The sequence below is a fragment of the Bombus impatiens genome, unplaced genomic scaffold (genome assembly GCF_000188095.3).
Source record: "Bombus impatiens unplaced genomic scaffold, BIMP_2.2 scf_0478, whole genome shotgun sequence".
Lineage (NCBI taxonomy): Eukaryota > Metazoa > Arthropoda > Insecta > Hymenoptera > Apidae > Bombus > Bombus impatiens.
Genome location: NT_176897.1, coordinates 1442321 through 1468744, shown reverse-complemented (window position 1 = coordinate 1468744; position 26424 = coordinate 1442321). Strand labels below are relative to the sequence as shown.

Below are 26424 nucleotides of genomic sequence, written 5' to 3'. Positions count from 1 at the left end.
ACACGAATTTCATTTACGTTTCTTTCGTCCGGCCGCGACTGGTGGCTTGTCGTTCCAACGCGGAATAATAGATCGACGAAATGCGTTCGTTGGCACTGAAACTTTGAAAACCGCATTGAAAAACGGGATTTGCCACAAGACAGCGCCGATAAACGATAACGCGGTCGCGACGTCATTCCGAGCAGAGTTCGTAATAAACGCAACGATGTCGTTAGACCGGGGTAACAAGAGTGGTAGCGTTTTTTTTTTGTTTCAAAAACTGATTAAAATCAGAAATAAAATTAAATAGAAGCAAGGCCGAACAGTGGCCGCGGTAAAGAAGAAACGCTATGAAATTGATTGAAAAATGATATACACCTGGAGCGTCGTTTCTATTCGAACGAATCAAAAACCGATTGAAATCCGTTTTAAAGGAGCGGTACCCCGAAAAGCCTCGCTCGACACATTTTACCGCAGCGATCGGAAAAATCGCCGCTTAACGGTTCGAACAGAATAGGCACGCTGCCGATGCTTTAACATTGAACGCTCGTACCGTCAGATCGGAAACGAGAAAATCGATGTCTCGTTCGCTGCGACTTATCGGTTTTACTCGTATCGTAGAACTATAGTCAAAGCAATTAGAATCGCTGTTTGTAATTAGCTAGAAATTCGATGCGCGCCTTAATCTCCTATGTATCACCGGCTGCTGATCCTTCGAAATCGGTCCAAGCTCGTCCTCATCCTTCTTCCCTAAGGTTCCGTTCGGTTAAACTTTCCTCGATTCGTGCAAATTCTCGTTTCTTTTTCTCTTACTCTCTGCTGCTTTTTTCGTAAAACGACGAAACGCCGCAGCACACAGCTGAGTCCGGGCTAACGATAGAGAAGAATATCAACGAGTAGAAACGAGTGCGAGCGCGCGGGAAAAGAAATTTACTTTGGAAAATCGGCAGGCCTACCGTCGTACCGAGCTCGGCCATTGCTCGCGTTTCGGTAATTTCCCAAGTGCACGTTGAAAATTTAGCAGGGATATACGAAATCGTATCGCGTTATCGAGGATGCTCAATTAAGCGAGCGTGCGCCCGGTTTGTATAAAGGGTGAATCCAGTAGGATCTAACGCTACCGTTTTCGAGGATAATTTATGACCAGCTATTGTACTTTGAATGGGAGTTCCGTTATTACGGAGCGAGCCAGAGGGACAGGAACAGGAACAAACGGCGAAGACAGAAAGAGCAGGACACAGAGGCGCGGAACGCGACGACAAAGAGAGCACGCCAGATACGAGGAAAGAAGACGAGACTTACAGAGAGCAAGAAGGATTGATAAACAGAGATCTGTAGGAGAAGGTACAAGTAAAAAGAGGGGAAACAGGGAATGATTCTCTCCGCGAAACGAAGAAGAAGATCAGGTGGCGAAAGGTAGACGAAGACGGACCGGGAACGATAGAGAAAGAGAAAGAACAATTGCAAATAGCCCCGAGGCGTAGTAAACGGGGTGGTGCTCGTAGCTGGCTGGTTTCTCCTGCTAAGTTGGTAGCGTTGCATATTGTTTCCTATTCAACCGTTTTGCAGCCTCTGGCTTTTTCCAGCTTTTCTCCTCCTTCCTCTCCTCCCCCGCCCCCTTCTCTTTCCTTCCTATTGCTCTTCTCGTTTCTCCTTTTTTCGTTGTACTTATATGCCAGAATGTATGTATATCGTATATAATTTATCTCCGTTGCTTCTTCTCGCTTCTTCCTCCCAGCAATCGTGCCTTATACGATAATCATTTTTCGTTATTTTCGAACATATTTTGCCATTCGTCGTAACGCGCATTTGCATTCGCCGCGTTTTCTTCCACGCGCATCGCGAACGGAACTGACTCGAAACTTTTCGAATTAAAAAATGATCATCGTTATTTTATCAAAAAGCTTCGGTCTTAATTTCAACGCCAACGACGATTTCTCGTCCAGGCTGTCTTTTATACTATATTCGTCTAATAGAATAGAATGTATATGTACATATCGATATCCACGAGTTACATAGATATTTGTAAAAGCATCGCGCGATACTCGTACGACACGACACTCGAAAATCGTAATATCGAGATTGCGACGTTCGTACGCGTCGCATCTATATATACATGATGTAAGACGGCCCGTTTTCTTCTGCGCACGTCATCGGACGACTAAGGTACGCGTAACTCCTCCTTTTGCACCGGTTCGTTTTCTTCCATGAAACATGTTCAGGTATTCGCAACAATGTCGCATTTCGTAGCTTTCCCGCCACTTTAATATTACTCGCGTGGAAAGAGACCGAGTCTTCTATAGATTTCCGGTTTAAGAAAAGAAATTCTGAAATCTTGTATCGATTAAATCATCTTACCTATTGTTTCCATCCTCGTTGCGTTCGGACAATTTTCCCTGTTACTTCGAGGCAATTCTCCCTGCCCGTTTTTCTCGAGATACAATAGCGATTAAAAGGAACGGTGCTTGTTCGCGTTTCATCCCTGATCGCGATCAACGAGAAACGCTTTCCCGTAAGCGGCTCTTTCGTTGGTTAGCTAACGTTCAACGAAGAAACGTTCGCGTTGAGAAGGAAACGCAGAAAAAGCAACATTACCGATTCCAGTTTTATACTTCGGTTTCATCGGACTGCTTCAGCGATTATCGATTGCGCTTAAAATTTCAAATCTTATTCCGTCTGCATTTTATCCGCCTCAACGATTACGCTTTATCGCGTAATTGAAATAATTGCAAACGACAAACGTACATATTAACTCTCACTTTCAATTACGCAACTCTCGTAGCAAGTATGGAACAAATAATCGATTGCTTTTCTTTATGAATATAACGCGCTTTTTCAGCCAATAATTAGCGGCGTCTGGCATCCGGAATCGTATTTCTAGTATTTAACACGACTGACCACCATCCCTCGGAGAGTTATCGCGTTAATCCTCGAGTAATATTTTACTGGAAAATCTCGGTGATATTTTCCGTGGCAGTAACGTAGAGGATGACAAATGACGCTCGCTGCCAGTACGGTTAATTGTCGGCTTTGTACTGCAACATGGTTATTACGTACACACTGCAGTTTCTACGCTCGCGATGTGGAGGATACAGGCGAGAATCGCCACGACGAGGACAACGATTCTTCGCGTTGCTTTAGGACTCCTAAAACCGTGCCACTTGGACATATGTATTTACTTACTTACGTAGTCGATGGCTAGAAACGACCGTTCACGCTTCCACCATATGTATAGTTCAACATTCGATACGTTTATGCTACTCCACGTAGACGTCTATTGCAAAAGAATGTTCTTTTTAGATGTGGATTAATTTACAAATTTGTTGTATCGAACGAAAGAAGAGAAAACTGAAAGACTACCAATGGAATATGCGTGGATTGTTTCTTCGTAGATGATATAATGTTCGATCGACGATACAGACGATGATCGTTGGAAATGTTTCGTGATCTTAGAAACACTTATGACGTTATCGACTATATCCATTTTTTGTCCAGCTTTTCAAGATTTTCAAGTAATCGAACGTTTCGTAGATGAAAAATCACCAGCGGGCCGTTTAATTCGCGGGTTCGTCTCCTTGCCTCTTCTTTTTTGTCATTTTTCCTCTGGCACATTTCCCTTTATACTTTTTCTAATCGTACCCTTTCTTCCATCTGATATTCTGAATATTTCCTTCTCTATCCTCGGGCTAAACGTTCTATTCTGGTTTCGTGTTCGAAATTAAGACTGTTGCAGTCTTTCTCCTCTTCTATTTCCTACCGCTTTTTTTTTCTTTCTCCGATGTACCTACTCGTGGCGAAATGTAAAAGAAAATAATATAGTAGAAAGAGAAAAGTAGGCTGAATAAGATAATATATAACATTTTTCAAGAATGTCGAATACCATATCTTTGGCAGTTAAGTTTGTACAACATTTACAAATTTAACTGGATAAACCACGCGGTAGCTAATATTTTCTTGCAGTACCTATTCTATTCAAAGTTATTTTCAAATATTTTCGTGGCAATCTTTATACTCTTATTCTTATTTATAAAAGAATGTGCTGCCACCTGTCGGCGGTTGCTTAAACAGGCTGTTTACACATACAAAGTGATGGAAGAAGAAATCATTTGGGCAACTGTAAAACGGAATTTTGGAAATAATCTTTTCATGCTTCGAAAGTATCTAAGATAAACAAATGGCGTTCTACGATAACGAACATTGGCTTTTATCACATATTAGAGATAGTTTTTTATCAACCGACAATACAGGTACATACTAGATTCTATTTAGGTTAAAAATGAACTGTAAACTTCCTCCTGTGATGTTTCTAAAAGGTCAATGTGAAATGGTGATGCTTGGAGAAGATATACCTAAACAACTAAGATCCAATGGAATGTTACAATGTTATCCTGGCATGGAAGAAAGCGACGACGAAGATCTAGATGCTCTCGCAGAATCCTATGACATACAAATGGGTAAATTTAAAAAAGAGAAAAAATAAAAAGTATTTTTTCTATAAAAGATGACGCTACTTGATTTTATAACCAGAAAGCAAAAATATCTGAAATTTGTTTGACATAAATATATATACTTTAGATCTGTGATTTTAATGTTGATATAGATATGGAATACAGTCACAGAGAACGCACTAATACCGCGCAAAGATTAGAGAAAATGGATCTTGAAAGGGAAAAGGCTGCTAAAGTCAGTGTAAAGTGGAGAAATGATTCTGTTATACCTGTTACTCAACAAACAGAATTATTTCAAAGGAAGGATTTTCGTAAAAAGACTGGCCAAACTAAAAGATATTCTCTCTTGTCTGAACAACTTGAAAAGTGTCCAAATGTACCACAAAATCCATTTATAGAATACGCCAAGTTTGACGGCAGCGTATGTGTTAATAAATTTTGCAAATTTTAATGAATTTGCTGCTTGACGATACCACTTATATGAATTTTATTGCAGGCACAAGTAGATATTCCTATAAGAAAGTACAGGATATTTATGTGTATGTTACCTAAAAATCAAAGAACTTATCCCATTCATATACTTGTACTTGCTACGGCAAAAGTGCTAGAATTTATTGGATTAATTTGCTATAAATATGCGAATGAACATCCAGATCACCCTTTAAAGTAATTACACTAATGAATTCTGTAGTAGTTTGTGTTGTTCGGTTTATATTTAACCAATACAAACTACGCTGATTCTTTGATGTTTTCAGGGATGATATCACAAGATATGGCTTATATTTTACTGAAGATGATGGAGAAGTTGACTGGGATTTACCGTGCTTGGATCCTAGGGAAACGATATCTAAATTTGAATTCACAACGTTAGGTCTTGCCGAAATGAAACCCAGCGATAGGGCGCGACACAACGTGTTTAATTGGGTTGAATTAACTAACGAGGAAGATTTTCTAGAAGGTCAAAACGAAGAAGAAGAAGTTGCTGAAGATTTAGCAAAAATGGAAGGACATACGACTGCTATGGAAGCTCCGTTGTATCAGTCGTACAGGTATTTCTTATTTATTAGAATCGTAAAATAACTTGCAAGTAATATGTAACATTTTATATAGGGTATACATAATTAATAAAGTCAGGACAAAGACTGAAATATATCTAGGAATATCTGGTGAAAAAATTGAAATCAATCCAATAATAACAGGGAAAGGTGCAGGACGCTTTTGGAATAGGCAAAGAGCTGTTAGTTATCAAATAGACAATATTGCTTGGTGCGAAGTGACAGAAACAAAGGGAACGAAAACAATTTTTACGTTAGTTTATACACCACACACGTCTACTTCCGAAAATATTTTAGGTTGGTCTAGTTTAAACATTTTATGTAACGTAAACAAATTGCCCAAGAAACGGACATAATGCTAAGAAATATCATCCTTTCGCAGTACCCTCTGGACAGTTGCATTCTCTGCATCAATCAGCATCGTTTAAAAACCATGAATTTGAAGCCGATTCGATGACAGCTGAAGAAATTGTCAGAAAAATAAATCATATATTGGAATTACACAATAGCATATCAAGAAAAGAATATCTATCTCAGAAAGAAAGAAAAGCGGCGAGACGGAAAAGTTTTCATTTGCATAGATGACAGCTCTATTGGTTTCTATATTCTATTTTAAATTATTTAAAACATTAATTATGTCAATGTGATAAAACAAATATTTACTTCAATACACGTATGATCCTATTGTCATTTTAATGGTTGCACCATAAATCTCTCGTACCAAGATAAAATTTTTATACTTTGAGTATTTAAGTAGTAAACGATATTCTTATTTGTCCAGTTATTTATTCTTGTTTAGAATGTGAATATATGTATATTTATTTATTTATTTATTTATTTTATGTATATTTGTATTTATTTTAATATCTACTGAGGTAAAAAAATTATACATTTGCATTATGTCAATAATTAATCTTGTGTCAAAAATTATTTACAATATGCAATGGTATTTCTAATGTCATGAGTCTAACATCTCAATAATTTTGTCATTAACTTTACACAGTCTTCTTTCCATTTGCCGAACAAATCTTTGATTTAATTTGTAAGTTAGATTATACAATACTGATGTCTTTGCAACTATATCTGACAGCTTTTTATAATTTCTGTAAATATGTTGATAATTTGGCCGGGCTGTAACAAAGGCTTTCTCATATTCTGCTAAAACATTCAAATCTAAAAGTTGTCCTCGATTCTCTGAATGCAATTTTTGCTTTGCAAGATTTTTTCGTTGTACTTTCCTTTGCTTTAATGTCTCTATCCATTCTTTTCTTTCATTTCTTAAATTAATTATATATTCTTCTAAATCTATAGGTTTTTCTGCCGATATTTTAGATACGCATTTTATTGCATCTTCAGCATCAACAGTTTTTCCATCTTCTACACACTGTGTACCTTCAATTGTAAAATATCATTTATTAAAATGCATGGTCGATCAAAAATTAATTTTCCCGATAATTTATTATTGTGTGAAATCTTACTGAAATGATGTGTTATTAATATTTTTTAAATATTGTAAAGTTCCGTACAAAAAATAGGATAAATTAACTAACCTTCATGTTCGTTAAATGTAATTGTACGACTTTGAAAAATAGAAGATCGTCGTTTATGAACAGTTTTCGTACATTCTGAGTTCGTCTCTGAATGCGATGCGTCCACTGGATGAAAATGATCCATTTTATCAATTAAATATAATTCCTATAGAAAAACAGTTTACAGCCCCGACAAAGATTCAGTTGAATTTCAAATGAACCAATCACAACGCAGTATTAAAGATGCATTTAGTAAACCGTATAAGAAATAGCATAAACTTATAATTTCTTATTCTATTATTACAAAATTCTATCAAAATATTTTCATATGATCTCTTCGTGAAATTTAAAAATATCACCTTCGTAATGCAAGAATTATAGTATTTCAAATACAGATTTTAGGTTAAAGGTTAGAAGAAGAATATTAATCGATCATCATTAATCTATTGATAAACTAAATTGATTTAATTTGTGCTTATATGTTAAAAAACAAATAGAAACAAATATCCTATACTTCTTCAAAAATTCTGAATATTAGATATATTATATATTATACTAATTATAAATTTTACTTAACATTGAATCAATATTTTATTAGTAAAAAATTTTCAGTTTTACTAAAAGGTTCTAAAAAAGTTTATCTATCTTGCTCAAAAACATGTGTTTTTCTTTAAAAAATATCTGTAATATTATTCAAGCTAAAAAGAAATTTGCCTACATATTATAGAAAAATTTTGAACTCTCCAGAAATTTCTACTGAGTGTACAGTGTGTAGTTTGCAGTCGATTCGTCGATTCTCAACAGTCGAGACAAATTTGTAACGAACGAGGTGTTATAGTCAAGAAACATTGAATTATACGATTTTAACGTCATTATCAGTAGGATAATCGAGTGAGTGTTAACTTTCTTTTTTCTTACCATTAAACGTTTAGAAATTCTATTTGTCGCTAATTTTGAAGGAAGAAATGTCGACAAAGGCTGACGAGGTAAGCAATTTTTTAATTTTTCAAATTACTTTTTATATCATCAATGATAAGAAAAATATAATGCTTTTTGTACAACAAAACAATTATCGTATATGTGACTATAGAGAAATACAATTTCGGTATAGTAAAATATTAGAGCGTGCTATCCGCATGTATGTATGTATGTATGGATGTACATCGAAATTACAGTAGAAGTTAATCATGTGAATTTTTTACGAAATTAATAGTGATTGTCCTAAATAGAATTGTTCAAAGGAAATTTTATTGAACATAATCAATACATGGAACAACTGTATTTTGTTTTACAGTTAAAATTGGACATTGAAGAATTTAACAATTTACTTCAAAAAGCTAATCGTCAAAAAAGCAAAGATGTTCTCAGTCTTGAAATTAGGAAGTTGCAAACAGAGTTAGCAAGATTGATAGAAGAAAATCAAATATCTCAGACAAAGCCTGCTGTTGCAGTGTCTAACTCTTCTCAAAAGTGTTATGAAGTTAAACTTAATAACTATGGTTGGGATCAAACAAATACGACAGTAAAATTATACGTCACATTGAAAGATGTGCATCAGTTGGCTAAAGAAGCTGTGACTTGTAACTTTACTGAGAAATCTTTTGATCTCCATATTCTTGGATTGAACAATAAAAATTATAGTTTAACAATTAATAATTTATGCGAAGATATTGATACAGATAAGAGTAGTGTTAGAACCAAGGCTGATATGGTGATAGTATCTCTTATCAAAAAGGTTGCGAAACATTGGTCACATGTAACAAGTGTAGAAAAAAGAATCAAGGAATCAAAGACATCTTCAGCTCCAGATATAAGTGAAGATGGTGACCCCAGCACTAGTTTGATGAATTTAATGAAGAAGATGTATCAAGAAGGAGATGACGAAATAAAAAAGACAATAGCCAAAGCTTGGACAGAAACTCAAGAGAAGAAAGCAGCAGGATTGTCAGACTATTCTTAATTTCATGTCTATAAATATTTAGGTTTATTATTTTTTTAGGTTATTAATGTACAAAATTAAATTGTATTATGTAAAACATTAAAATGTAAAAGTGCTGTAACAATTGTCTGTTTTTTCATTGTTATGTATTGTGACTTCAGATATTCATTGGTTTCATTGCATAACAAGCCTATTGTATAAATGCATAAATATTTCATAAATTTTCAAATTAATGTATTTCGAGTCAAATAAAAAGTTTGATTATATGGATTATTAAGAATTAATGTATTTTGTTTTCTTACAACAATGGTAATAGTATATAGCATACATTTCCGAAATATTTCTATTCCTTATTTACACACCGTAAGCCAATTTACTTCTGTATATTATTAATTCAATAAAAAAGGATTATAAAAAAAAATGTAAATGGTTTCACTAATTCCTTTTACAGTAATTATGATAAATTTATGTAGTGATGCATTTAGAAGTTTCCACTTTTTATAAATGTTGTAATTGATGTTTTTCGCAAACATAACTGTACACCTGAAAAGAATTTTAGAATCCAACTATGTTAATGTTGTATTTTTCAAATAATATTCAATAATACTGTAGGAATAAAGATTCATAAGGATGAGTGATTAGTATATACATTAAGTGTCCAGGGGGTGGCGTTGAAAGGTGTGGTCCCTCTTAGCGCTCAGATTAGACCTGAGGGGTGGCTCCCTCAGCTTGGAAGGGGACACAAGAGTGCTCCGGCAGCAATTCGAAAGGGATCCGGGGGCACTCCTGTTAAACGTTAGATAGGCCACCGTGGGGTTTTAGTCGGTAAGAGTCCGACACCACCCCACCGCTTCCCCCAGAACAGCAGCGGGGTGTCCATGAGGAATTCCCACGTAAAAAAAGAAGTATATACATTGAGTGAAAGAAAACACATATATTATATGAAATACATAAGTTATATGTAACATGTTGATTTGTACATAGCACATATGTGTACAATTTTTTTCTAAAATAAAATTCATAAATATTAGTGCTTGTTTAACATGTAAATTATAATACTGTCAACAAATAAAATACCACATGCGCCCTTTATTTATTTATATTTTGAAATAATATTCTTGTTATCTTTTATACATTTATATTTCTAACAATAAAAAGTCACAAGCTTATAAACAAGATTATTATGTAATATTTCCAATCTAAAATTACAAGAATTCAATATAACTAATGTTAAAAAATTCATGTTATGTAATATTGGAACATTGGATTTAATTACTTATAAATTATAGGAATACATAGTAATTTTAAGAGAAAGTTATACAGCTAACGTTAATAGTTTGAATTTCTTTATCAGTGTTAACTAACATTCATTAGTATATTTAATTACAAATAAAAATAATATCACATAGCATGAATATTTTTACCATACTAACAAGAAACGCTTTTCCAGTGTCATATTTGTGGTATTGCGTGCTTTCATGATTATCATCTGTTTTTATAATGAACAAAACAGTGTTTTACAAAATTTTATTTAAAACGGGTATAGAAGTATAAATAAATAATTTTACTTATTCATACACACATACACACACATTGAATCGCTTGCAGCATTGCACATGAATGGATGAAAATATGAAATAGATACTTAAAAATTTCTATAAAATTTTATGAATAAAATATATTTCATGTAATTTTATAAAACGCACGTAAAATTTTAATTTAGTTTTTTTTTCATTTTGTAAATAACTTCTCTATCTAGTTGAACTATCCGGATCATTTACAAAATTAAAATTATATTTTCCACCCAAACATCTCCATCTTTATAGAAACTGTTCTATTATTTTTTTCAAGCAAAAGAAATTAACATCTGTTTTATACATGTATAAAATCTTGTTTAAGAATGCATTATGATTTACATGTATTTATTATATCAAAGACCATTATATAAATAGTTAGGTGATTCATTAAAAATAAAAACGTTAATAATATAAAATTATTGTAAATATAAATGTATAAATGAAATATATATATATGTATTTATCAAAATATATATATATATATATATATATATATACGATTAGAATTAAAATCTTGGGTTTGTAAAGAAATTTAAAACAGGGAAGTAAAATATGAATTGAAATTAATAATTAATATTATCTGCCCCTATCTCTAACTGTAGCACACATTCGCTACGTGCAATAAATTCTTGATGAAATCCTTGATAAAAATATTAAAAACAAGTCTTTGGTTTACAAGTTAAGACTAAATTGTAATCAAGATGTGAATAATAAGAAAACTATTAATTTACCATGAAATAATTACTGTACTCTAGGAAGAAGTATTTGATTGCACTTCATGACTAGTGGCATGAAAAACTTCCATCATTGCATTTCGTGTCTTTTCTATTAAATCTTCAACATCAGCTGAAGTTAATCCTTCTGTAGATATTGGTGGTAATGTTGTTATAATAACTCGACCTTCATATCATCAATTAGATTATCGCATAAAGTTTTGTATTGAAATAAATATAAATATTTATACATAAAAATGTCTTACCGGCATCGAATCTCTTTTCTTTAGAAGATAGAAAATAATAAGACGAAAATACAACAGGTAATATAGGTAACTGAGCATTGATTGCAACATGAAAGGCACCTTTTTTAAATGAATGAATTTGTCCAGTGTTGCGCCTAGTGCCCTCAGGAAATATCCATAACTTAATCTACATAAAAAGCATGGAAAAATAAGTATTTAGGAAACTGAATATTACCTTTTGCAGAAATTTCTATATAATATATTATATATATATATTATATTATATATATTATATAAATCAAATTACCTTGTCTTCCTTGAGATAGACTGCAGCACTATTTAAAATTGAACGGGCTTTATCTGACTGCATTTTATCTATAAATATCAATCCACAAAGCCAAGCAACTAAACCAAATGGCCATGCATAAAAAATCTGTTTTTTTGCTATAACTGTGCACTTTTGCATTATTGGCCATACTTGGTACATTCCCAGTACATCTAAAGAACTTTGATGATTTGATACTATTATACATGCCCTTTCTTTCTCTAAATGTTCAGTCCCCCTTAATTCCCAACGTAGTCCGATAAGGTGAGCACAAATAGAAAACACAGCCGATCCTAATCTAAAATTATATTTCATATATTTTTTTGAATTAATAAAATATTAATAATTTGTATAATTAATGCAAGGTCTATTGTGTTAGTAACAAAATTATTGACAAATGGTGGATTAGTTTTTAATTTGTAAAAAATGTAGCATATATATTTGTATATGTACATATATACATATAAACATATATATATGTATATATATGTATATATATATATACACACACACACATACACACACACACACACACATATATATACATACGTGTGTGTGTGTGTGTATATATATATATGTATATATATATATATATCTCATTTTTATAAATCATTTTAATTATCTTTTTTTATTAGATTGTTCATTACTATATAATATTATATAAATATATGTTAAAGAATCAAATACAAATATAATAAAAATTATGTACAGAATAAATGAGTGATTATAATAAAACTGAAACTTCAATACAATGTTAATTAAAATGTTTACATGTTATTTTATTAAAGAATACATTTCAATAAATAAACTTTACACATATTTTTGCAAATTTAACAATAAAAATAAAAATTTTATTTTATGTTTACAAACGATATTATTATGTATTACTTAAAAAAATTAATTTTACAATTCACATTATTTTCCAATCTAAATTTACGCATTTATGTGGCATATCTGGGGTGAGAATTCCAAGTTATTTAAAAAAACGTCATCGCTGTATCGGGATTGTTATCCATATGCTATATCACCATCGTTCAATAAATTTGTCCTATTAGTTTGAACAAAATTAATCAGAATGAAAATATAAGCAATAGAACATAATTAAATAGAAAAACAAGAGAACGGAACATAGAAATATAACAAGATAGATAACATTCATATTTTCAAAATTGGTGTAATTACTAACAAATAATTTTTCACGTTCTTCGGTCGAAAGACCACAATCGGGAGGAGGATTAATGAATTCAGCATTGCAATTCCATAATAGAGAAAAAACTTGAGGTAATAACGAAAGGTTCTGCTCACTTCATATAATACAGGTATCAGAAGAAAGAGACCGACTAGGATCACCTCGAAACACGAAGGTGCCATCTTTTATGGCGAGAAAGGGCGAATACTATACCTAATATTTTCTTTATACTACACCAGCGAAATCAGTATTACACTTTTCTGCACTATCTTACGTAGTTCTAAAGATTTTCAACTACTGTAGGATTTTACGAGGAAGCCACGCCTTTTATGCATTAATCACAAACACATAGCTTATTTTTTAACAAAGCTACTCTTTTAGCTTTGTACTATATACAGATTGCGAAAATACAAGGCACACCTACGACTGGCCACGAGCACGAGGTTTGCTACCTACTGCCGAAATTGATTCAGGGCGAACCACGGGCTAACGATTGTCGATTTTTTGGTGAGATAAAACACAAGTGCCTTGCAGCTCGCAACTATGTACAGAGTGCAAACTTTGTTCTCAATATTTAAACCTTATATGAGAGTTTATTTCTCAGATGTTAAATAATTATGTATTTGTTGAAATTTTAAAAAACAAGCAATAAAAAGCTACATGTAGACGAATAATAGCTACTTATATGACTCATTAAGATTGATATAATGAATTTACATTCAATACTCAAATTCAAGCAAAAAATTACGTTGTTTTTTATTTTCACGTCATTCGATGATTATACAATAAACTTATAATTCCCATAGTTGAAATATTTGAGTGATGTAGGTGTTTTATTTATAAACAGAAGAGAGTTCTTTCGATACGTACACTTTCGGTAACAACCAATCATCATGCTGGATTTATAAATATGATTTCAGATTTTTTCACTTATTACAATTTATATGCTTTGAAGAGCTTTTTTTGCATTTCATAACCTTCAATCTAACTTTCATATTTTCTTATATGATTGTTTCTTTTTCATTATTCTATTCAATATCCTTTTTCATAATTCATAAATAATTTATCTAGGTTTCAAATATCAATTTACGAATTAATTTATTAAATCTATATATACATGTGTAAACGTGTATTACATATTATTTGTCTGATTCAACATTTTATGAATTTCTTTTATAAGAAAATTTAGTGAATTATGTTATGGTTCGGGACTTTATGCGCGAGGTTGTTGTTTGCGGTTTTCGATTATAAGCTTTGTCAAGTATTAATTGATCCCTAATGAAATTACTTTCTATATTGTTAATGGAACGTTTCATAACTATATTATCATTATGGTTATCCTTACATGACTTATGTAAATATTTACGTACCGACGTAAACTTTGAATAGCAATAAAAAGGCAGTATGTGCTTTTCATGTAAATTTGTGTAAAATAATTTACATATTATTTATGTATACCTTGTTGTATCGTATTATTTTGGTAATTTAAAATTATCTTATTTGAATGATATTATATTTATGATATTTAATAATATAACTCGGATTTGATCTAGCAAGCCAGTTTCCAAATAATATAGATCATATATACATATACGATATCAGAATACCTATAATATGTATATTATATTCATGACATATTTCTATTAATTTAAAAATTTAAGATATATATTAGGTTGTAAATTTGGAATTAAAATTATTATTATTTAAGCTAATAATTAATTTAAAATTTCGATTATGATACCGTATCTCTAGGAGTAGCAGATAGGTCGATAGTTCGCGCGGCAAATAAAGAAAGCATAAAGTTTTAAATTTTTCTACTACACCTCCTAATTATATACATGTGTTATAGATAGGTTATTTGTTCGTTGCTCACGTTTAAGATTATACCAATTACCGATAGGTCGAGTGAATTTAAAATTTTTTACGGTATAACTCGGTATAACGGTATAATTTATACTTCGAGATCATAGTAAAGGAACTTGGTACGTTATAAATATTTAAGTCTAAAACAATTATTATATTAAGCAGGTATTATAACTAAAAGAAATCATTTACTGTCCAGTTTGCTTACAATTCTTCGGTGTGCATTAAAAAATTAAAATTATTATATATTCCAATTAATTATTTAATTTATTTGTAGAGAATAATATTTATAGATTAATATTTGATAAAAAAATGCAAGTGGATTTACAAAAGCGTGAAAACACTCAAACTACAATATTAGCATTATTAATTACACGTAAAGGAGGATGTACTTTAAAGCAGCTAAATAATGATTATTATGAGTTAGAGGGTGAACATATACCATGGAAAGATTTAGGATACAACTCTTTATTAAGTTTTCTACATAGTATGTCAAAAACAGTACAAATAGAACATAGAGATAGCACAATTATTATACGTGGTATTGCATCAGAGAAATCCAAACATGTTAGTAAATTAATAGCCGGCCAAAAAACTCAGAAACCTTCAGTTGGAAGAAAAACACATAAACCAAATCACTATTTTCCTACAACTGCTCCTAATAGAATTCGTATACCAGCTGAGATATTAAGCAAGGTACTCAGTTTAGTTAAAGATAAACCTAATGGCTTAAATAAGGATTATATACTTCAAGAAATTCATTCACGCATGCCTTTTGTGAAAATTACTATGAAAGAAATGGAAGAACAGTTACAAGAATTATCACATAGAATTTTTCAAACAAATAATAAGGTTTATCCAAACCGATCTAAAGTTAAGAATTTTAATAATTTAAAAGGCCGCAATGATATGTCCCACTCTAAATCCAAATTGCCAATTGTCACTGCTGCTGGAAATGAAGATTCAGATGATATGTTAGATTGTGAAGATGTCTCTGAGGTTACACATCTCAATCGTACATCTAAACCTGATTACACAAAGTCAGATACAAAGACCACATCTACATCTAGTTTCATAAAGGAAACTAAATACCAAGAAATGCAACATAGTAATGATATTAAAACGAAATTTGATGATGATATAATGAAAGCTAAAGAAAACGTTTTAGATAAGAAAGATATTGAAATACTTATAAATGAAAGAATTAAATTTCGTTTGGAAAAGCTTATTCAAAACCACTCTGACGGGATTTGGTGTGCTGATCTACCAGAAAAATATTTAGAAGAATATAAAGTTTCTTTGAATTATGCAGAACTTGGTTTTAATAGCGTTAGAGAATTTGCATCACAGTTACCTGAAATCTTTCATTGCATTCAACCTGGTGACACAGGAGATTTCATGCTTTATTATGCAAAGAGGGAAATACCTTCAAATAAACTAACAAAGAAACATGAAGCTAATAATGTTGCACAGTTGTATGATATTTATGAATCAAGTAATGAAGAAGCAGTTCCAGCATCAGTGGTAAAGATTCTTTGTTTCAATGATTTAAGAATTTTATTAACTATTTACAAAAATTAAATAACATTAATTTCGTAACATTTTATTCTTAGTCGCTCGATACATGTAAGAAGTTAATACCAGATAATGTAATGAGTATTGGAGACTATGTAGGTTGCATAAACGTTGCAGATTTAGAACAGAATGAAGAACCTTTTATAGAAGTTATTGTTGTAGAAGTCTTCACACCTTCATTCTTTTGGATACAACTTCGTAAAAAACAAAAGACATTTAAAATGTTCATGGATGATTTACAGTATGTATAATTACACTAAACAATTATTATAACTATAGTTAGACAATTATAATTCATAATATTTATATTAATAATCGTGTTCTACAGTAAGTTTTATACAGTGCAATATGAACAATATGCAATTCCACTACTTGTACTAGAAAAAGGTTTGAATTGTGCATGTGTATACAATGGAATATGGCATAGGGGTATAATTAAGGCTGTGAAACCAGATTTTCAAGTGACTGTAAGTATAAGTAGTGTGTTCAGTTTAAACATATACCTACTGTTGTTTCTCTATTATTCCTATGATATATTGACATATTATTTGTATTTAATGTAACAACTATTATTTATACTAATTTATTACAGGTAATGTTTTATGACTATGGAACACTGAAAACATATTCTCCCGATGCAGTATATTACTTACATAAAAGGTTTTCCATCCTGCCAGCACAGGCAATACCATGTGGTTTAATTAATACTAGGCCATGTACAGGATCTAAATGGTCCCGTAGTGCTACTCATCATTTTGCACTAAGAACATCTGATATACCTTTAGTTGCAACAATTGCAACAATTAATAAGGAGGTAAAAATATTTAAAAAATTCAAGTATCTATTTTTTGTGATCTATATTTGAATTAAATTTGTTTTAAAATAATTATGAATATCCTGGGACTTCTTATTACAGGATAATTCAATGATGGTAAATTTGACTGACACATTAGAAGATGAAGATGTGCACATTAGTGATTGGTTAGTGGAGCAAAAGCTAGCAGAATATGGAAAAATGGTTTGTATTAAAAAACGGAATTTTCCAGTTTGTTATTACTTAGAGTGTCAAGAGCGTTCTAAACGACAAAAATTTAACGACATTCATAGAGTAAAGGAAAAATTGTCCAAAAATTCTGGAAATAAAATAGTACATAATCCAGATTCTGACATAGGCTTATCACACAGTAGTAATTTTAATGAAGTAAATAGTAATAAAGAAGATTCCTATAATAAATTGATTTCACATCAAGGAAAGAGCAAAAGATCAGAATATTTTGAATCGACTAATTCCTCTAAAAATGATTTTTTAATTGAAAAAATGCATGGTTCTGTCACAAATCCCGAAAAGAAACATCCAAGAAAAACAGGATCCTTATACAAAATGTTATTACATCTTAAATTAAAATCTATTGATTCTACTAAAATTAATAATGATAATAGTGATAGTAGTAATAATCAAATTTGTGAGACCATAGCAAATAAAAAATGTTTAGATTCAAGTTCTGTATTAAATCAACCCATTGAACAAAAATCGTACGAAAAGTCTGCCACATCATGTCATAATAATATAGAACATAATAACACTGCATCTGATACTTCGTCTATTGATCTTTCTGCTAATGACGAAAAAAATAGTAAAACTTTAGATAATGAATGTAATATTTTGAAAGAGCGTACCAATATTCCTGAACAATATGGTTCTGTCACAAATCCTGAAAAGAAACATCCAAGAAAAACAGAATCTTTATACAAAATGTTATTAAATTTTAAATTAAAATCTATTGATTCTACCAGAATTAATAATGATAATAATGATAATAATAATAATCAAATTTGTGAGACTATAGCAAATAAAAAATGTTTAGATTCAAGTTCTGTATTAAATCAACCCATTGAACAAAAATCGTACGAAAAGTCTGCCACATCATGTCATAATAATATAGAACATAATAACACTGCATCTGATACTTCGTCTATTGATCTTTCTGCTAATAACAGAAAAAATAGTAAAACTTTAGATAATGAATGTAATATTTTGAAAGAGCGTACCAATATTCCTGAACAATATGGTTCTGTCACAAATCCTGAAAAGAAACATCCAAGAAAAACAGAATCTTTATACAAAATGTTATTAAATTTTAAATTAAAATCTATTGATTCTACCAGAATTAATAATGATAATAATGATAATAATAATAATCAAATTTGTGAGACTATAGCAAGTAAAAAATGTTTAGATTCAAGTTCTGTATTAAATCAACCCATTGGACAAAAATCGTACGAAAAGTCTGTCATATCATGTCATAATAATATGGAACATAATAACACTACATCTGATACTTCGTCTATTGATCTTTCTGCTAATGACGAAAAAAATAGTAAAACTTTAGATAATGAATGTAATATTTTGAAAGAGCATACCAATATTCCTGAACAATATAGTTCTGTCACAAATCCTGAAAAGAAACATCCAAGAAAAACAGAATCTTTATACAAAATGTTATTACATCTTAAATTAAAATCTATTGATTCTACCAAAATTAATAATGATAATAGTGATAGTAGTAATAATCAAATTTGTGAGACCATAGCAAATAAAAAATGTTTAGATTCAAGTTCTGTATTAAATCAACCCATTGGACAAAAATCGTACGAAAAGTCTGTCATATCATGTCATAATAATATGGAACATAATAACACTACATCTGATACTTCGTCTATTGATCTTTCTGCTAATGACGAAAAAAATAGTAAAACTTTAGATAATGAATGTAATATTTTGAAAGAGTGTAACGATATTCCTAAACAATATGCTAATCATTTTGATATTCAAGAATCAGAAGACGAAGTATATATTAGTGAAGCGAAAAATTTTACTGATGCACATGAAGTATGTATAACAAAGAACATAAATTGGTCTATTATTTTGAAAAATGCATTGCAAGAAAAGAACTATATAACACAAAAAAATGAATCGGAAATATCTCGTGAAACATCTATTAGGAAACAAAGTAATGTACCATTAGCTGAGAATTGTTTCTTGAATGTAGTATATAATAGCTCTTATTCTGCTTTGCATGATAAAGATATACACTGGTCATCAACTGGAAATATTGCTAAAATGTCAAATGTATCTCCATTAATTTTAGAAAATATTGAAAGACGTAAAAAGCGCATAAAAGATAATGTAATAATTGCTATATCACAAAAAATATTAGGGATGTTGACAGACGAAAAATTATATGATGCATCTAGAAATGTAAAAGATACGCAACCTATAAGTTCATCACAGAAAACTAACAACACTAGTGTTGAAAACGATACTAGTTTAATTGCTTTAGAAAATTATGAACAAAATGATTACATTTGTACGAAAACCATTACTTCCAAGCAAAAATTATTGGAGAAATTATCATCAATAAAAGATATATCAAATGACAATTCAAGTTTAGATTCGGACGATTTAAGCACATTAACAGAATCTACATCATTTCATTGTAATATTGATGGTAATAATAATAATAATAATAATAATAATAATAATAATAATAATAATAATAATAAATGTAAAAAGTATGAAAGCAATACGAACATTCATGAAAGTACATCAAATGAATCTTGGCGAGAGATTGATGTTGAATGTTCTGTTAAAACAGAAGCAATAAGTTCAAACACACAGGAATTCTTTAAACCTACGATCAACAATTCGGAAGTATATGAGAAAGAAGAAATATCCAAATCTGCAAATAACCTAGAAGATCTGACCCTGGTATCAACATCATCACAGCAATCAACAACAACAGAAAAATCAGATTTGATAGAAAATATTAATTGTTCAGAAGAATCATCATTGAATGTAGAAGTAAAAGAATCAGTAGAATCAATGAATATAGAAATAAAAAAATCAGAAGGATCAATGAAAAAATCATTATTGAGTGAGGAAACTAGACAAACAGGAGTGGTATCAGTCGAAGAATTAATACAATCTAACACAGTAATTGAAACGTCCAACATACCAGTTAATGATGTTAATACAGAATCTAACAAAGGAGAACAACAATTGGATGCATATATATCACATGCTGAGCTTTCTAATCTTCCTAAAACTACGTTTAATGAGAGCGCTCAAATTAAATTCTGTGATAATGAATTTGACTCACATTTAAGTACAGCAGAAATAAACGATTCAAATTCAATTGAGGATGGAAATTGTATAGAAACTTATGAAAATACAGAAAGTGATACTCATGAAGTTATATATTCAGATAGAATCAGTAATCAGGAGGATAAAATGGAAGACTTGACAAATAAAAGTATCAAATTTGAAAGTCATATACCCGTAATACATTCTGAAAAAAATTCAGAGAGAAATAATAAATATATGTCTGATCTAAATTATAAATCACAAGGTAAACCGAGAACATTAGTAGAAATGTTAAATAATAAATGTAAAAAGTATGCAAATGATACAAACATTCATGAATGTACATCAAATGGATCTTGGTCAGAAATTGACATTGAATGTAAAAAATATGAAAGCAATACAAACATTCATGAAAGTACATTAAATGAATCTCGGTCAGAGATTGATATTGAATGTTCTGTTAAAACAGAAGCAATAAATTCAAACTCACAGGAATTCTTTAAACCTACGATCAACAATTCGGAAGTATATGAGAAAGAAGAAATATCCACATTTGCAGATAACCTAGAAAATCTGGCCCTGGTACCAACATCATCACAGCAATCAACAACAACAGAAAAATCAGATTTAATAAAAGATATTAATTGTTCAGAAGAATCATCGTTGAATGTAGAAGTAAAGGAATCAGTAAGATCAATGGAAAAATCATTACTGAGCGAAGAAACTAGACAAACAGAAGTGGTATCAGTCGAAGAATTAATAAAATCTAACACAGTAATTGAAAAGTCCGACATACCGGTTTTTAATGATGTTGATATAGAATGTGATGAAAAAGAAGAACAATGGGATGTACATATACCATATGCTGACCTTCCTAATCTTCTGAAAAGTGTGATTGATGGGAGTACTCAAAATAAATTTAGTGACAATGAATTTGAGTCACGTTTAAGTACAGCAGAAATAAAAGATTCAAATTCAATTGAGGATGGGAATTGTATAAAAACTTATACAAATATAGAAGGTGATACTTATGAAGTTATGTATTCAGATAGAATCAGTAATCAGGAGGATAAAATGGAAGACTTGACAAATAAAAGTATCAAAGTTGAAAGTCATATACCCGTAATACATTCTGAAAACAATTCAGAGAGAAGTAATGAATGTATATCTAATCCAAATTATAAATCACAAGGCAAAGCGAGAACATTAATAGAAATGTTAAATAAAGCGAAGTTATTGCAAAAAGATCGTTCATATAAATAACACAAGTACTTAATTTCATGCCCAAAAGAATTAAAAATTTCTGATTTTTACAATTCATGCTCATTTTTAACTTTGTTCTTTTCTCTTAGATATCATGTATAATCAATATATTGTTTTTATTATATAATACTGCTATATATTTGTTTACTGTAATTGCTTAATTACAGTGTATTTTTACATGTTAATCAAAACAAATTGGCTTTTCTGTTTTTTGGGAAAAATACGACCTTTATGTTATTACAAGTCTTGTATCATGTGTTTATTTGTTACTTATGTAATAAAAACTTTTAGACAAAAAATCAACCGTCTACATTTTACTATATACCAATAGTTTTATAATATTCTTACATAATACATAACAATCTCATAAAGTGATAATTTTTCCCAAACTAATCAATTTAAAGAGTATGCACATATTACTAGTTAAATACATAGGATATAATATTATTTGATATATCTTTTATTCTTTTTTAATTAGGAAAATAGTGTTGATATGAGTAATCTGTTGCTTTATGTGGAAGAGAATTTAATATTTATGCCTGAACGATGTTATGAAAAGGAGACTGACATATATAATGGCAATAACGAAAAATTATCTGAAAATGCTACTGATGTGCCCTTGGTATCGCCACAAAGTGTCTTAAATGATATGTTCATTAAGCCTTCATCAGAATGTACACTATTTGATGAACAAGAGATACTGCTAGCGGAAAAAAACATTCAAGATCAAATTTTTCAAACCAATTCAACTTTTAATAAAAGCAATACTAATCCATTTTTACAAGCTGAAACTCCTTATGGTCAAGTTAATAATGACAGAAGCTCACAAAAGTTTATGGAATTATGGAATGAAAATTTGCAAATGCAAATACAATACTTAACGCAAATAAACGCAACACTTCGTTTACTTCTTTATGAAGTAATAAAAAGCTCTCTAAAGAATAACAGTTCAACATACGATAAAAGTACACTAAATATGATAAAAAGCGTACTTTTGAATATTAATAAACAAATGCCAATATTTGTAAATCCCTTACATGTAAACACTGAAAGTGCATATGAAAATATTTCTTCAAATGGAAATGTTCATACCGAAAAAAAAACTGCTATAAACAAAAATGTTGACTGCCCTGTGGAATATGTTTCACCTGCTACTATAAATAAGCAGCCATTAACTAGTAATTTTTATGATAGAATTCATTCTCATATTGACTCTTCTCAAAATAATTACATTCAGGATGAAGATAGAAATTTGAATACAGTGAATTATAATTCTTTAATATTTGGAAGTAACGATACTAATGCAATAAATCAATCTTTGCTAAATCAACAGATGTCAGTAACATCATGTGTTTCTCCAGGATTTGGAAAATTTAGTAACAAATGTTTTACAAGTACTGATCTTTCAACACCTATAGAACATTCTATGCATAATGGAACGTCTTTCAAAGAAACAAATCCTTTCAGACTTAGTTTAGCAGGTAAATTACAAATACTTGATTCAGAAGAGGAAAAATGTTCTCATTCTAATGATTTATTATATACTTTAAATAAAAATCATGGCGAACATGATTTGATAACTTTTGAGAATGATAACTCCAATGCGAATCGAAATTTGGACGATCTTAAGAATAGATTATTTAATCATCAATATTATGTTTCTGACTTTCTGGAAAACAGAAGCGATGTTAAAAATAATTTATTTACAGAAAATGTAAAACCTTTTAATCATAACTGGAATGTGGATGATAATATTAACACAACATCCAAAAGCATTATCAGTGGTCAATCTACAGAACGTAGTGCTCACCAGAAAGAAATGGAGAATCAATGTTTTTCGTCATCCAAGAAATCTTTTATCGATGATGATTTACAGTTTGTTAAGGAAATATACAAACAGGAGCCAGTCCAGGCAAATGGTATCTCCAATTTTAATCAACTGTCGTGTGTACAAAGTAATGGTTTTGTTATATCAGAAGAAAATTTGAATTGTAGAAGTATTAACGAAAATGTTATATTTCCTCCAAATTATGATTTCAGTAGTTCTAGATCTTCTAGCTTATTACCTGTTAATATTTCAGAATATTTTCATTTAGCAAATAATACAAATATCGATGAAAAACATTTAACACGTTGTTCACTTACTTCTCATACATTATACAACTCATCTCCAATAATGGAACTTAATGAAGCACACAATGCTCAGAAATCAGTAATAAGTTCGGTAGACGTATGGAGCAAACCGCTGAAAGATACTACTGAATCAAATAATTACAGTAAAATTTGTTGGGTTTCTGAAAATAACGAAGAAGAAGTAATATGTAATAAAGATCAACAAGGAAATAGAATACAAAATTTTATTCCAGATGATACATCAGATTTTGAAGTTGATGCATATAATGCAGGAGCAAAGAACTCATATTTAAAGAAAACTGAGTTTACTGTTGGAAAAGTCATATACGTTCCAAAATGTCTGTCTGCAAATTGTAGAATGTTCTTTCGAGCAGTTGGTATGTTTTATAATAGTTATAAATATGGAAATTCCATACTGATGAAAATAATCTCACAATAATTTTTGTAGAACTACCCAAACAAATAATACATATATTTTATTATCAAGAAGAAGGATGGTTGTTAGTAGATGAATTCATTCAAGTACTTACTGAATCAGAGACCACTATAGATATGGCAAAATTATTATATGCATTCAATATATATGTCCAGTTTAAAGAAATTGATAGAACTAAGAATTCGATAGAATTTATAAAAAGTGGCAGGTAATTATCATAAATATTTTATTAAAGATAATATCTGTTATTCATTAAATGCAAAGAGAGAATATCTTTTTTAGTATATTGTCGAAAGCAACATATGATATAATAAATGGTAGTGATAAATTATGCTTAATACCATTGAAATCACTCTTAAAGGTATTATACAAATTGGAAATTATATCATATAAAGATATCAATAATATCTTTGTACATGAACAAATTGTAAATGGTTCAACTAAACATAAGATTTGGGTAAATATTATGATCATACTGCATTAAAACATGTAATATTTTGTATTCGTACATTGCATATAACACTAGGTTTTACTTTGTTTTAGTTAATTATCAATGCCTATGGAGAATTTAAATATTATATCGAAAATAGACAATAGTTAAGTAATGTTAACTAAGTATGTATATTTTATCAATATAACTATAGCAGTATATCATACTACATTAATATAATCTTTACAATATTGGTTATTCGTGCATAAATAATGTAATATAACGAAAGAAAGACAATAGTTTTCATTTTGTATTATTAGTAATTATGCGTGAAGATTAAGTTGGACTGATAAATTTAAGAAGGATATTTTGTTATATTCTACTATTAATTTCTTTTTTTTGTTTATTTTACTTTCAGTTATTAATTTGATTATAGTTTTATTTTGATTATAGGATTTAAATATATATATATATATACATATTTTCTTTTTCTTTAGATATTCTATCTTTTTTAAGCACTTAATAAACATCAGATTTAATTACGATATTACTTTAATACAAAGGTCAAATAGTTTAAGTTTAAAAATATACATAGTTATGAAACATGTGAAAATAAACTTTTGAAATATGTAAATAAATATACATACATGTATATAAAAGAATCATGTACACGGTATGTGATTCTTTTACATATATCATTAGATGTCACGTGCATTGAACACCCTCTAGTGGTGTTCACTTAAACTTTGCTAAGGAGACAGAAAAGAAGTATTATAGTCTAATTCGAACTGTATCAAAGTGACAATTAACATTTCAATTTGAATTGTGTATTAAGTAAACACGTAGATTTTTTTTTACTGAAACATAATGGCAAGCTCGAACGACGCAGAACACGGGCTTACTGGCTTATCGAAATATTTTAATAGTGTCACCGAACGTGGTCGAGCAAATGTAAGTAACCTCAAAATCTGCTATTTGTTCTATTGACGATATAGAATTTTCTAGTTAATATCTTAAAAGTTGTATCACAATTTAATATGTAGTGACACTATTTTCCTTTTTACAGGTGGCTTTGTCATCAATCGGTGGAATGATTGCTCTAGGCCTATACTTCTATTTAAAACCAAAAAGTAAAAAGACAGACGAAAAATGAATCAATAACAAGATTAAATACAGTAGATACATTATGTAATATTAATTTCTGCGTTACTTTAGTCTCATTAAGAATAAAGAATTATTAATTATTAAAACCTCATCATTTATTTTTATTAATATATTGCAATGTATCAAAATTTTTAGAACAAGAATTTTTAATTTTTTATAAATTAAATATATTTTAAGTCTAAAAATAAATTTAACTGTACCTATACTTACTATCTTTGTATGGATGTTTTAATGTTCATAATATTATTCAACTATGATGTAGGACAATCCCATTTAATATAGGGCATTATTAATAAAAGGAACAGTATGAAAAATGTGTTTACGTAATTAATTATAAATTAAAATATCTACAAAGCTGGAATGGTTCTGAATAGCTACAATCGCAAGGAAATAATATCTACAATTAATTTACGATGA

At 30.0% G+C, this 26424-nt stretch overlaps 6 protein-coding genes and 1 long non-coding RNA gene across 14 annotated transcripts; 4 read left to right on the top strand and 3 right to left on the bottom strand.

Moving 5' to 3' along the window:
* Positions 1 to 4039: 4039 nt before the first annotated feature.
* LOC100742273 (target of rapamycin complex 2 subunit MAPKAP1) lies at positions 4040 to 6067 on the top strand. The gene is made up of 7 exons (XM_003490779.4): positions 4040 to 4226; positions 4293 to 4433; positions 4580 to 4848; positions 4924 to 5093; positions 5183 to 5476; positions 5538 to 5779; positions 5865 to 6067. The coding sequence occupies exons 1-7, from the start codon at positions 4154 to 4156 to the stop codon at positions 6065 to 6067; spliced, it is 1392 nt and encodes a 463-aa protein (XP_003490827.1). The 5' UTR covers positions 4040 to 4153.
* Positions 6068 to 6248: 181 nt separating this feature from the next.
* LOC100747058 lies at positions 6249 to 7290 on the bottom strand. The gene is made up of 2 exons (XM_003490819.4): positions 7033 to 7290; positions 6249 to 6874 (listed from the first exon to the last, which is right to left on the bottom strand). The coding sequence occupies exons 1-2, from the start codon at positions 7154 to 7156 to the stop codon at positions 6441 to 6443; spliced, it is 558 nt and encodes a 185-aa protein (XP_003490867.1). The 5' UTR covers positions 7157 to 7290; the 3' UTR covers positions 6249 to 6440.
* A 338-nt stretch (positions 7291 to 7628) lies between these two features.
* LOC100742154 (calcyclin-binding protein) lies at positions 7629 to 9071 on the top strand. The gene is made up of 2 exons (XM_003490778.4): positions 7629 to 7997; positions 8306 to 9071. Exons 1-2 carry the CDS (start codon positions 7977 to 7979, stop codon positions 8969 to 8971), a joined length of 687 nt encoding a protein of 228 aa, XP_003490826.1. The 5' UTR covers positions 7629 to 7976; the 3' UTR covers positions 8972 to 9071.
* On the bottom strand, positions 9011 to 10844 carry LOC117151853. The gene is made up of 2 exons (XR_004461995.1): positions 9600 to 10844; positions 9011 to 9493 (listed from the first exon to the last, which is right to left on the bottom strand). It is a non-coding gene; the product is annotated as an uncharacterized LOC117151853 (long non-coding RNA).
* Positions 10845 to 11028: 184 nt separating this feature from the next.
* LOC100741980 (1-acyl-sn-glycerol-3-phosphate acyltransferase alpha) lies at positions 11029 to 13623 on the bottom strand. Its single transcript, XM_012387664.3, has 5 exons — positions 12997 to 13623; positions 11793 to 12108; positions 11507 to 11672; positions 11259 to 11427; positions 11029 to 11167 (listed from the first exon to the last, which is right to left on the bottom strand). Exons 1-4 carry the CDS (start codon positions 13179 to 13181, stop codon positions 11279 to 11281), a joined length of 816 nt encoding a protein of 271 aa, XP_012243087.1. The 5' UTR covers positions 13182 to 13623; the 3' UTR covers positions 11029 to 11167; positions 11259 to 11278.
* A 509-nt stretch (positions 13624 to 14132) lies between these two features.
* Positions 14133 to 25210, top strand: LOC100741747 (protein PF14_0175). 8 transcript variants are annotated; one of them, XM_033321681.1, is made up of 12 exons: positions 14659 to 14982; positions 15172 to 16386; positions 16476 to 16678; positions 16766 to 16904; positions 17030 to 17251; positions 17354 to 17455; positions 22323 to 23325; positions 23554 to 23763; positions 23926 to 24354; positions 24426 to 24621; positions 24696 to 24870; positions 24957 to 25210. In XM_033321681.1, exons 2-12 carry the CDS (start codon positions 15175 to 15177, stop codon positions 25008 to 25010), a joined length of 3945 nt encoding a protein of 1314 aa, XP_033177572.1. In that variant the 5' UTR covers positions 14659 to 14982; positions 15172 to 15174; the 3' UTR covers positions 25011 to 25210. The 8 variants fall into 8 exon arrangements, with proteins under 8 accessions (XP_033177569.1, XP_024224502.1, XP_033177568.1 ...); XM_033321680.1 differs by having other exon boundaries at positions 23554 to 23799; XM_033321679.1 differs by having other exon boundaries at positions 23554 to 24354.
* Positions 25211 to 25533: 323 nt separating this feature from the next.
* On the top strand, positions 25534 to 26210 carry LOC117151121 (ATP synthase membrane subunit DAPIT, mitochondrial-like). Its single transcript, XM_033321683.1, has 2 exons — positions 25534 to 25794; positions 25910 to 26210. The coding sequence occupies exons 1-2, from the start codon at positions 25711 to 25713 to the stop codon at positions 25994 to 25996; spliced, it is 171 nt and encodes a 56-aa protein (XP_033177574.1). The 5' UTR covers positions 25534 to 25710; the 3' UTR covers positions 25997 to 26210.
* The last annotated feature ends 214 nt before the right edge of the window (positions 26211 to 26424 follow it).